General features: G+C 46.3%; 1 protein-coding gene across 2 annotated transcripts in view; it reads right to left on the bottom strand.

Moving 5' to 3' along the window:
* ME3 (malic enzyme 3) overlaps window positions 1-12971 on the bottom strand; it is a 270223-nt gene that overhangs the window by 13160 nt on the left and 244092 nt on the right. For both annotated transcript variants that reach the window (XM_036221661.1, XM_016160323.2), the window contains exon 8: window positions 10144-10253. In XM_036221661.1, coding sequence (XP_036077554.1) covers window positions 10144-10253 — 110 coding nt within the window. The remainder of the gene's footprint in view (window positions 1-10143; window positions 10254-12971) is intronic.

Below are 12971 nucleotides of genomic sequence, written 5' to 3'. Positions count from 1 at the left end.
GGCGTGCCACAGTACTTCCATGCGCTATAGTAAATAGGCATACAACTGCCTTGTAAGAATGCCATTAAAATGAAGGATGCTTAAATTTGAATTATAGATAAACAACAAATAATTTTTATTGTAAGTATGTCTCGTGTGATAGCATAACTATTCTGCAATGTTATTTATCTGAAATTCAAATTTAACTGGGCATCTGCATTTTGTTTTGCTAAATCTGGCAAACTCACAGCCTTCGTTTTTTACCTCTACAGCAGCGGTTTGTTCCAAGAGCAGCAGCTGAATCCAGTTTGCAGTCTGTCCCTCACTTACAGAATTAGGCTTCTAGCACACCCCAGACACAACACTCAGCCATCTCATCTTCCCTCTGTTCCCCCAGTCTCAGGGATGGCAGCAGATCCTTACTGCTTCATTTAGCTTTTCAATTCTCTAACGCATAATCCACAATTCTTTGTATTAAGTCTTCTCTGTTAAAGCAACTGGTGTTGACCTTGACTGGTAGAATTCATAATAAAGTAATTGCAACTGGCAATAATAAGCCTCAATGATGGTTGAAGAAAAGGAAATTAAAGTGGAACTATTTATGGCTTGTTAAATTTGCACAAATCAAAGAAATTGATATTATCTAAGGCTGGTGAGGGAGCAGCGAAAAGTAAAAAGTTCCAGCATACATTGCATTTTAAAGAGCTATAACCCTTTTTAGAAAACTATTTCTTCCCTATATAGACCAAAGGCATAAAATGTTTTGCCCTTTGACCTCATGCTTCTACTTCTGGGAAATCTATGTATGGAAAAATCCAAAATGTCTGTCCTAAGGTATTTATGACAATGTTATTTATAATACAGAATGACTAGAAATAACAAAGACTTAACAAAGGAGTGATGATTAAGTAAATTGGTTCATGTAGACACTCAGTAGATTGTACTACAGCCATTAAAAATGGTCATTATGAAGATGATGTAGCAACATAGAAAATGCTCTGAAGTTAGCAACATATTGTTCTAAGTGCTTTATGTCTTAATGTAAAGACATTTATTGAACCCTATTATCCCTAATTTACAGAATGGGAAAATGAGGTACAGAGTAGTTTGCTGGATTGTCCAAGATCACATGACAGAATGAGGCATTGAACCTTGGCATCAGGCTCTAGGGCTTGTACTCCAGACCCTTAAACTTCCAGATAACCTGATGCTTCATTGGGTTAGCTGGAAGGAAAAAGAACCTTAAACAATTTACATATCTTGATTCTAATAGTAAAAAAACGCACACACACAATCTGGAAGGAACTATAAACTACTCATGGTGACAGGGTGGGAGCATTAGTGAATTTTTGTTTTCCGTTTCTGGTTTTCCAGAGGGAGTTGATTTTGGTAGCTCGGGGGTTGAGTCTTCTCCCAGAACATGGGCTGGATTTCTATCTGGGTTAGAGGCTGTGTGGTGGGCTGAGATAGGGGGCATGACAAACAGTTGGAGCCTGATAAATGCATGTTCATCACTGTGGACATCAGAAAGCAGGGCCTGAGGATGGAACATGCTTCCCAAAAGATGAGGTGCAGGCTCTCCAGCTGCCACACAGCTATGGCCTGGAAGGAATGCTGAAGTGTTAGTAGGGTCCCAGAGCCAAGGCTGAGGGTCTACCGGGGGATGGCACCATCCTGGGCACCGAACATGGTCCCTGCACTCAGGGAACTCCCAGTTTCCCAAGGCTTGGGCACAAATAATTATAACACAATCAGGAGTCTGAGATCACTGTTTTGAAACTGTTACATTCATTACAAGCATCAATTATGTACCAGACTCAAGGGTACTGAGGATACCAGTGGTGATGAAATAGGTTCATTCCACTTCAGAAAAAAAAGTTATTAAATGATGACAAATATGATGACTGTTGTAAAGAAGTTGTTTACAGTACACTTTTTGTTACATTACAGGTATAAAAGTATACAATCAGAATACTTTACAGCTTCATGACTCCCCATGTATCCTATCTACCAGTCGCATTATTCATCATTCCTTAACAGACACATGCCACGTATTTTTCCATTTCTGTGCTTTGCTCATGCTGCTCCCACAGGACCCTTCTGCTCATTATTCATTCCTTAAGATTCAGCCCAAATGATCTCCTCTGCCAGGCATTCTCTGCTTTCCCCAGGCAGCATTAACCTTCTTTTCTGATATCTACTTTTCATCTAACTGAATAAAGCTGGGCTCCGTCATAGCCAGGCTCAGCAATGTACTGCAATTAAAAGGAACATCAAGCTGACATCCGATAAAGCATCAAAAAGCAGTATAGTTATTTAAGTCACTTAAAGAGGTGATGAGAGTTGCATATTAAGACCCTTCTCTCCTGATTCTCCAATTACCCTTTGTCCATCATCTTCTCAAAACCCACTTTTATTGTGGTGGCTATTTCCCATTTCTCCATTTCCCCGCAAACAACCTCATCCAACTTACTTTTTCCCCTCAAAACCCACTTTCATTTCAGTTCTACTGACTCAGAATCCGTAACCCAAAAGACCTACAGATGATTTATACACTCATTTAAGTTTGAGACCCATTGAACTAGATGGCTTCTGTAGGTGAAACACTGGTTTCCTTCCATGAGATAGATAGGCAGGGAGTTTTCTGCTTGTCCAATTCTATTTCCCAACTAACTTCTGCCTCCTTAAAGAAGATGTAACAAAGCACCTGCCACAAGATGGCGACAAAGACATTCATCAGAGAAGCTCCCAAAGACACTCCACTCCTGAGGAGCTTTTCCTTCTTGGGTGTTAAATATCTTTTGTGGTTAGAATCTGCAGGTTGAAAAACAGCTTACCTGCGAAATTCAGTGCTGGATGGGGGGTGGAGAGCATGGCATCCAACAAGTAGACAGATGAGGAAACAGGCCAGAGAGAGGCAATAGCTTGCCAGTCACCCAGTTGGGAGCAAAACAGGAAAACCTGGGTGCTGCTTCTACCCTTTCATGGTCTATACAGCTCAGACAGCGTTTCCTGACTCTACAGTTGAAGGTGGAGGGGCGACATTATGGGTTTCCCTGGGGGATAACTGAGGGGCAGGCGGGAGTGGAGGGAGAGGGGAGTGATTTAGACAGTGCATGTAACTTTTCAGCTGTGACTCTGGGAGAGGTGGAGAACACAAGCCAGTGGGAAATCTCATAGGAATGAGTAGAAAATGTCAGTGAAAGGATACAGGGCAACTGCCATTTATGGATCGCCTTCACTGCGACCTTGACTCTGTTGCTATGTATGTGCTCACCTGCACTTGTTCATTGACTCTTCACAAGAGCTCTGTGAAGCAGGTCTTACCCACCCACTCGCCCCCCCCCCCCACCACCCAACTCCAAAGTGGAAAGTGAGGTTCAAAGGAAATAGAAATTACCAGGAGAGAACTTCTGAATCCTCTCACCGCCAGGTCTATAAACTTTCTGCATCCACGTCGGTATACTTTTACTATTGCTATTACTCGTCCGCTTACTATTGCTAAAACCACCTCGAGGTATGTCCTGGACCCCATCATTTTTGCCTACTCAAGGAACTTGTCATGTAGTTCTCGCTCCCATTTTCTGCATTCTCAATTCCTCCCTCTCTCCTGGAGCACGGCCATCAGCATATAAATATGTCATAAAGCTTGCATCCTAAAAGAGCCTTTTCTGGATCCTATGTAGTTCCTACCCTATTTCTTACTTCCCTTCATAGCCGAACTCTTCTAAAGAGGTGAATATACTCATTGCCGCTATTTCCTTTCTCCCTGGTCTCCCTGACATCCAATCCAATTAAGTGACTGTCTCTACCTCTTGTCAACGTCGCCAGCACCTCCACCTTCAGCTGTCAGGCCTCAGCCCTCCTCTTCCTTGACCTCTCAGCAGCGTTTGATACCATTGTTCATTTTTCTTTTGGGAAACTCTCTGCACTTGGCTCCTTGAACCCCACACTCACTGGCTACCTCCCTGGCTACTTCTTCATGGTCACCTTCTGGGATCTTCCTCTGAAGTGGCAAGTTATCCTAATTACAAACCAGAACTCGAGAACAGTTCTTAAGCCCCATATTATAAAGTTTGGCAAATAAAGTTATCTACATCATCGATTTACATTTTGGGGAACTCTTGGATAACATGCTAGGAATTTAAAAATGGAGAGGAAGGAAGCTGCTTAGCTTTTTGGCGGAAACCCCCTGGAACAGCCCAGGGGTCAGGGATGTGTTGGAACACGCCTTGTGCTCATAAGTGCCGTGGGCAGACAAAAACGAATGGTCGTTCCTCATTCACAATGAAAGGAAAGCAAATTCTCCTCTTGAGGGAGCTTTCCATAATTACGCCTCTTGCAAACTGAATACTGGAGGTCGTAGGTTCGGGAAATAGCACAAAAGGATAAGCTGAAAATATAGCTTCTATTCTGCTTTTAATAGCCACATTTGACAAAGGTAAAAGAGTTCCCATGAGAAACAACAGAGTATTGGAGAAAAAGGAAAGAAGGAGCTACTTATCATGTGAGGCCAGGCCGCTGTCCCAGGCAGTGAGAAGGATGGGGAGTTAGGCTCCAGCCGAGGTGGCTTTGGAGGCCTGGGACCACGGGGGGACTGGGCGTCCTCTACTGCAAGGCCAGTCTCTCTAGAAGGCAGTTCCTGGCCCATGGAAAAGGCGGGGTTAGGCCTATTCTGCCATAATTCGTAAGGAACCAGAGAGAATAATTACCACCATTCAGCTTCTTTGGGGTTTTAAGTGATGCAACAGGCTAAGAGAGAGGTCCCCGGGAGTCAGGATTAGGTGCATGAGACTCGTGTGAACCTCAGGGCTGTGACAGTGAAGAACAGCCTCGGAACACAGGAATTAATGAAAAGGAAGATTTTGGGAACTGGGAAGAGATCACATTCAAGACAAGAGGGGTTGAAGAACAACTGCTCAGTGTGTGTGGTGGTGGTGTGAGTGGGTGGGGAGCAGACCCATGGCAGCCGGAAATAACCCTGGCATCCTGTAAACAGGACAAAACAGCTGGACAGTCTTCTGAACTAGACTATTCCTTCCCGTTTGCTTCTTTCCTACTGTGGCGTCTGAACCCTGGGGTACTTTGACGCATTCTGCAAAGAGGGTAACCAATGTCACTCCCAGGCTCTGGGGAAGGGTAGGATCACCTAGGCACCTGTGGAACAGGCGTGGCCTTGGCTGCGGTGTCCTGGAGAAGCCAGGGACAAAGAGAAATAAGCCAAGAGCAGAACAGAGTCCTAGGTAGAGGGCCCAGCACATTCAAATCACAGAGTTGGCAGAAAATTCCCAGAAACGTGAGTAATTCAATGGGTTGGAAGACTAGGGTATATGTGGAAAGTGGAGAGTGGAGAGGTGGGGCCCTGCCTCGCTTCTTCTCAGGCTCCCCCAGTCCTGCGCTCACACTCGTCCCTCTCCTCACCTCCACGAAAGCCTCTCTGTCTTGGGTCTCAGCTCTTCCTCCTGCCCATATGTATGTATTGGGAGTCTACCATGCACCAGAATATCAGTGCTGGGTACCAGAACTGAGTGCTGTTCCATGCCTGTCCCTGCCTACACATCACTGTAGTGCTTACAGCAACTTGGTCCCCTAAAGAGGGGTGATGATGGAAAAGCGTAACAATGAACTGGCGCAAGCTGCCGCCAGTCAGAATGATGCTGGCCTTATCAAAGCATCTGGTCCATCTGGCAGGACTGGCTGATTATCGGTTGTGGCTGTTAATGAATGCTATGGTGTCCATTTTACAGATAAGAAAAAGAAAGCTGTGAGGATTTAAGCCACTCAGATAAAGCCACAAAGCAGAAAAGTGGGAATTCAAATCTAACTTGTCTCCATCCGATGTCTGACTGCTAAGCTCTCTGGCTCACAAACCTTGAAATTGTGAGGGGGTGATGATGGCTGAATATGCTACACAGGCACCCTGAGGGGCCGTCTGCCCCTCAGAAATGTGGTCGGACTTCAGGACAGTGCAGGTCCAGGGAAGGCTGGTGGGGTAAAAGGATGCTCTGGAGCTAACAAGCCAGCTGGGTTTTCCTGTCCCCAGTCACACACTGTGGGCAGCTAGCACTAGAGGCCGGGGACCTGTGGTCCCTAGGCCAGCAGTGTCCTGGACTTGGCTCCTGTGGAAGGACACAGCTGACCTGGCCACCAGCATGACCATCCCTCTACAAGGTCTCTCCCTTCCCCTAGGAATAGGGAGGCTTCCCTGGTCCCAGCTGAAACAACAAAGTCACCTGAGCCTCTGCCTTTTCCAAAATTCCTAAAGAGGCTGCCAGCTATGAGTCAGTGCATCGGCAGCCCTGATCACCGAGAACCAGTTTGGGGCGGCTGAGGCTTTCTGTGACTCTGAGCTGGGGCCAGAGGGGCAGGGGACCATCGACAGCCCCAGGAAGCACTTTACCCTTCCAGATGGGGCTCCAGAGGCTCCGCCCCACGGTTGGCCCTGTTGGGTCAGTGAGTCCCCCTATGTGTGTCACAGCAGCACTGGCTGGGAGACTCTTTAAACCGTGTGCCTGAGTTCCTGCTCAGCACCAGGCATGATCCTGCCCTCATGGAGCTCAGGCTGGTGGGATCCCTAGTTCTTCACTCATGTCTTTCCTTGTTCTACTGATGAGGCTGGGCTGGTATTCAGAGCAGGCAGCACGGCCTAGTCTCGTTTGCATTTGGGCAGCCAGGGTCCAGCCCCTGCCATGTGTGGGATTCTAACGAATTCTGACCACGGGTTTTGCCGGGGTGGACTGGCCTGTCCCCAGCAACCACATGTGGCATAGTTTTGGTTTCTGATCACCACTGTGATTGCTGTCTCCCTCCTTCCCCTTTTCCCAGCCCTCTCCAATACTGTGTATGCTGACATTCCTTTTTCTATTTTTGAGCAAAGCTATGTAGTCTTATGTTTCATTTCTCTGTACCTTGTAATTGGAGGTAAAGGGGGCCAATTCTACCACGAGCTTAATCTTACACGCGGCCCCATTAGTCCTGGAATTCCTCATCAGTCTCCTAACTGCCCACTTAGCAATGAGAATATACATCATAGGCTTCTGGACCTGGACCCATCACTAACCAGCTGGGGACTGTGGGCAAGTCCCTTTCCTTCCCCAGGCCTCATCTTTGGGTCTGTAAACTGTGGGAGTTAGAGGAGAAAATGAGAAAGGTGAGGAGAGCACCAGGATGCTGGACAGCAAAGACCCCCCACACTTGAGTGGGGCCTGGAATTTAATCCTTAACAAGAAGACTCACTGCACCGCCTCACCCACACAGGAGAACAGGCAGCCTGATGTCACGGAGGCAGAGTGGAGAGTTCTGAGTCAGAAATAACTATGTTCCAGTTATTATTATCCAGAAATAACTAGTCCCAGTTTTGTGCCTGTCTGGCTATGTGATCTGGAGCAAAACTTAATCCTTGAACTCCAGTTTCCTCATCGGTGACACAGGACAGCAATGTCTTTCCTACCCAGAAGTAGGAGGAGGGTGTTGCAAGAAAGTTGTGGGACAGATAACCCTTTCCAAACCTAGATTTCTATGTGCATGCAAAAATGTTACTATTTGGCACAGCTTGGGTTCCTTGGTAAGCAGATTCTGAGGCATGTGGAGTGATCGGGATGTTATCAAGAAGTGCCCTTGGGATCGACACATATGAACGGGTTGACGTGCTTATGAGAAGGTCTATTTGCCATGTGTATATTTCATTTGTTTGTTCTTCAAACATTTACGAAGCATCTACAGTGTGCCAGGGAGCTGGGGAATGAGAATACATAAGACGTGGCTCCTGCCTCCGGAAGCTTAACATCTCTGGGGGAGACAGAAACCCAGGGCAGGCAATTTGGGGTAAGAAAGCTGACAGAGGGGAGCACAGGTGGCTGTAGGAGTGCCTGGTGTGTACCCAAATCTGACTGGGGGCTGATGTGGGGCCTTCCCTGGGACAGGAGAGCCTTGAGCTGAGTCTTTGAAGGGTGAGTAGGAGTTACATGGGCTAAGGTGATGGGGAGGGTGTCCCAAAGCTGAAGAGCAGAACTTTCACACATAGGGAAAACTGACTGGGAAGGAGGTCATAAGATAAAGGTAAGGGTGGGTCAGAGGACAGGGAGAGAGAGGTTAGTTGGGGTGGAGGTGGGGCGCACGCAGGCAGATCCTGAAGCCATACGCTTCCAGTGAAGGAGCGAGAACTTTCCCATGAAGAGGGTCTGTAGTCACATTTCATCTTAGAGATGTGTTCTGGCAGCAGTGTGGGGTGTTGGGAGTGGATGGACCGCGGGACCTGGCTGTGTCCCCGTGTCTGTGTTTACGAGGATGTATACACACGTGACTGTGTGTGTCTGCACATCTGGAGTCTGTGCACCAGGTGTGCCGCCCACATGGCTTTGTTTTCCACTTTCATCCTCTGACCTTGACAGCCCGACGGGCTCAGGGGGATGGCTGTCCTCTTGCTGACTCATGGGTGAGTGCCATGACGGGGGAGCTGGTCAGGGGCTAGCCAGCAGGTGTTTCCTCCAGGACCACAGGCACACCCCAGCCCTCTGGGCTGCCGGTGAGATGACCAGAGAGCAGTGAGGGAATGCCTTCCTCCCCCAGCCAGTGCTCCTGGATTCTGATGCCAGTCCCAGGCCCATGCATCGGAGCTGGGGGAACAGAATGGTGTCAGGCTTGGGGACTTGCCATGTGTCAGCTTTTCCTTTCTGGGTCTTCCCTCTCTGAGCAGTCATTCTTCAGGCATTGAAGTCATATATTTTGATCTCAATGACCTAAAATATGTTTAACTATGTTTTCCTGTCTCTTGAAGATTTATAACTAATGCAAAAAAAATCCCACAACGATTTATCATAGTTCTTTAGCCCTTAATGTGGACCACAGGAAAGAAGCATTTGGTTTTGTAGTAGGAGTATGAGATCTGGGAATAGAATGGTGATTATGAACTTGGACTTTACAGTCCAAATTTTGACTCTGTGCTTATTGGCTATGGAAGTTACTCAGTCTCTCTGTACCTCACTTTCTTCATTTATAAGACAGAAATGATAATATCTCATAGGATTAAATGTGTAACATGCCTAGAACAGTACCTGATGTATAATAAATATTCAGCTCTAAACCTTAGCTATTATTACCTGAGTTTGAATCCTCTTAGCTCATTTGATGAAAAGTTGTGACCTCTTTGGGCCTCATCTGCAAAATGAAGTGTTGCCAGTCTTTTACTCCCAAGGACCAATGCCTGTGCCCCACAAACTTGTTCTTTTTACCTCACATGAAACCTTAGTTTTAAAAAATTCTGCTTGCCAAACTTCACTTGCTAATTAATAACTCACACGTCCTCAAGGTTTCTCTTGGGCTTTATAAGATACTAGGCGTAACACATAAAGCTCCTTCCTGAGAATGCCTGGATGAGGACAGATGATCCCTGAGGGACCACGGCTTCCATTCCAGTTTCATATACTGGCATCCAAACAGCAAGAAGCAAGGGCCTTCAGGTGTTTCTGGTCCATAGGCACGTAACCAAGTTGAACCTGATTTAATTAGAAGATGCTTCCCATTGGCTTTTGGTGTGCTCTGGGGCCCTGGGGCCTATATAGGTCTCTCAGGGGTATTATTTGGAGCAACACACATTCTGAGTAGCACCAAGTTAGGAGAAGGAATTGTTCCAATTCTCTGACAGAGACATGTCTTGTTTTGGAAAACAAGAGCAAGTTCCTGTGGCTGGGAAAGGCCATTTCTATGGTGACTGATGCTTTGGTCTGAGAGTCCTATGTGTTAGTACTTTCCATTGTACTTTAAAATTTCACGATAATCTTTTAAGGCAGTTATTATCATCTGTATTGAAAAGATGATGAAACTGAAGCTCAGAGACATGGTCTGTCCAAGTTTGACTAACTAGAAAATGACAGCATTTTAAAATATTTTTTCATATGTTAAATTATATAATTCTTACTTTCCTCTGAAGTAATATTATATCCATTTCGCAGATGAGAAATCTGAGGCTTAGCAAAGTTAAGGGACTTGTTCAAGGTCACAGAGCTAAGGGTTATCCACATGGGAGGTGAATGCAAGTTTAATGCTCTTTCTTCAAGAGCTGCTGGCAGAGAACCAGCTACAAGGTGCCTCTTCTTTGGCATCCAAGTGAGCCTTGGGAGAAGGTGTTGGTCCACCATGGCTTTGTCAGGTGGGGTGGAAACCTACCTTGGATGTCATCGTTGAACATGCAGTACTTGTTGCGGTATTTGTTGAGCAGGCGGAAGGCGTTGGCATTGGCAAAGTCTTCAAACTGGATGAGGCAATTTATTCCAAACCTGGGGGGAGGGAGAGGAAAGAACGCACCGTTTCCTCCCTGAGGCAGCTCCCCGGCAGATCCCAGCCTGCCCTGGGCAGTAGGGAGGCACAGGCCAGCGGGTGGGAGCGTGTGGCATGGCTCATTCACCGAGGTTTTTGCCATCTGCCTGGTTCCTGGACGCCTGGGTTCTGCCTGCCTCATGGATGAGGATGGGGAAGGAAAAGAATGGGTAGCGGGCATGGTGGTCAGCCGAGCTCACCTCACTGTCTCCTATGTGGGCTGGTGGCTTCCATGGGCTATGGATGGCAGACCCTGGGGGATGCTGGAAGGGCTGAGAAGGGGCCTATTCTTTCTGGCCTGTGGCCATCTGAAATCCTAGTGGAAATCTCACTGTACACCTAAGTGGATACAGAATGCCTGGCATGTTTAGCACTGGGGCCTTGGGAGCCTCTGCAGCCTCACAGCATCTCCCTGGGTGGATGCTGAGGCCTCGAGTTCCTCCACTAGAGACTCCTCTGGGCTCCAGCATTGTGCCTCGACAAGATGCAAAGAAGGCTGGGAAAGGCCACAACATTAAGCCACTGTCGTCTACTTACACCTTGGTAAAGGAGTTCTCCATCTCGCAGGTACAGCAAAATTAGTAAACTTGTTTAAAATGCAAATTGCCAGGCCCACCTCCCAGAGCTTCTCACTAAGTGAGTTTAAAGTGGGGCTCAGAAATCGGCATTTTTTCCTTCCAGCTCTACTGAGATATAATTGACAAATAAAAATTGCATATATATTTAAGATGTACTATGTGATGTTTTGATATACACTGGGAAATGATTCCCACCATCAAGCTCATTGACATATCCGTTATCTCACACAGCTACTTTTTTTTTTTTTTTTTAGTGATGAGGACATTTAAGATCTCCTCTCTTAGTAAGCTTCAAGTACACGATACAGTATTAATTACTACCTGTGGGCTTCATGCTGCACAGGAATCTTCAGTTTTAGCAAGAATCCCAGACGGTTCTGACCTGACAATTTAGAGAGCTCCAAGAAGTGCTGCCTTGGTGGGTGAAGATGTGCTCGCCATGCTGCCTGAGACACCTTAGTCGTAATCTAGGCTAAAACTGCCTCCTAGATTTCAAGGTCAGGAAAAAGTTTGTATTTCTTAAAAAATGACTAGATTTACAAGTTATTTTTCCTGCTGACATTGTCTGTGAGTAATGTGAGAGCTCAAATTTCTGGTCTTGGGCAATAGCTGCCCTCCGCCTAGGCTATCTGCACGCATCTCCCCCCCTCACCCCCAACTCCATTCTTGCTCTTTGACCCCGATTTTGACAGTTTTGTTGTATTGTGTCCCTTACTGGAGTCTTTCTGGAAGCAAGGATAATACAAATTATTAAAAAGCACTTAATCTGTGGACAAAAAAAATTTCATCTCATGGGTCGATTTGTGACTGACAGTATCTGAGGTCATGTTCATTGAGAAAAAATGCCCCGAATGATCGATCAGCAAGGAGCGTAGGGGCATGTGGCACGGAGAAGTGGGCTGTCATTCTCAAGCTGGTGTGAACTAGAGGCTTGGAACCAGCTGTGGGAAGAATGATTTATGACCTTGCTGAAAAGGTGGGTGGGACACACACTTCTGTGTGGGCTTCTTGTGCTATGGGGGAGGGGGGCGTCTGTCTGATGAGCTGGTGGCTCTGAGGGGGTAACACTGAAATGGCCCAGAAAACAGTTTTTCCAACCTCATAATTTTGTGTATGACTTATCCTGTACTATAGAAATGCCAGGGGCAGGCAAATATTTGTTCCTACCATGGTCCTTCTAGAACTTTAGTGAGTTAGGGCTGTTGGCGAGGGATCTGGAAAAGGGTTCAGGTCACAGGTGCAGAAATGGAGAGGTGGTGACTTGCCACAGTCTAGGTCTAAGAGTTCTGGGCTGGGGTCCGGAGGCTTGCAGACCTGACCTGGCTCTGCTGCACACAACTGGGTGATCCTGCACATGTCACTTCGTTGCTCTATTGTGCCTCAGTTTCCCTATCTGTCAGTGGGCACAATAATATCTACCTGGCCAACTTCTGTGGGCTGTTGCGAGGATTAAAAGCTGAGGGTGACTTTTAAATTGTAAAGTACGAAACATATGTGTTATTCTGGCCACGATTATTATTCATAGTCACAGAGCAAGCGCTGATGAATGCGGGGGGCGGGGCTGTCTACGTCTCTTGATCCACTATCCAGCCCCCTTCTCCTTGTACAATGAAGAGAAACAAGAAATAAAACCTCCTGTGCACAAATATAATGCTATGCTCACTAAGCCAAAATTTACTGTGAATTTTTGTTCAGGGTGTGAATTTCAAGTATTTGGGTTGAGAGGAGGAACAGAATGTCTTCAGTTGCTGGTGACATTTTGCTATATATAACCCTCACAGGACTCCCAGTGTAGCTCCACAGCTGGCCTCGAGCTAAAATGCTGAAAAGGTCAGACAACAAAAGAATGTGATGCATGTTCTCCTTTCTTTCTCTGTCTCTCTGTCTCTCTCTGTCTCCATCTCTGTCTCTCTCACACACACACAACCTTTAAATAACACCACTCTGAGGTAAAAATAAGGCAAGAATTATAAATAAATAGTTTTGTTTAGTGCACTATTACTCTTTCATACTGTATTCAGTTTTATATGAGAACCTCCCCAGGGAGCAATTTACTGAGATATTGAATGAAAATCTCATTAATTTGGGTCACTTTAATCC

Source organism: Rousettus aegyptiacus, unplaced genomic scaffold, assembly GCF_014176215.1.
Source record: "Rousettus aegyptiacus isolate mRouAeg1 unplaced genomic scaffold, mRouAeg1.p scaffold_m13_p_5, whole genome shotgun sequence".
Taxonomy (NCBI): Eukaryota; Metazoa; Chordata; class Mammalia; order Chiroptera; family Pteropodidae; genus Rousettus; species Rousettus aegyptiacus.
The sequence above is the reverse complement of the archived record's forward strand: the minus strand, read 5'-3'. Positions and strand labels throughout refer to the sequence as shown.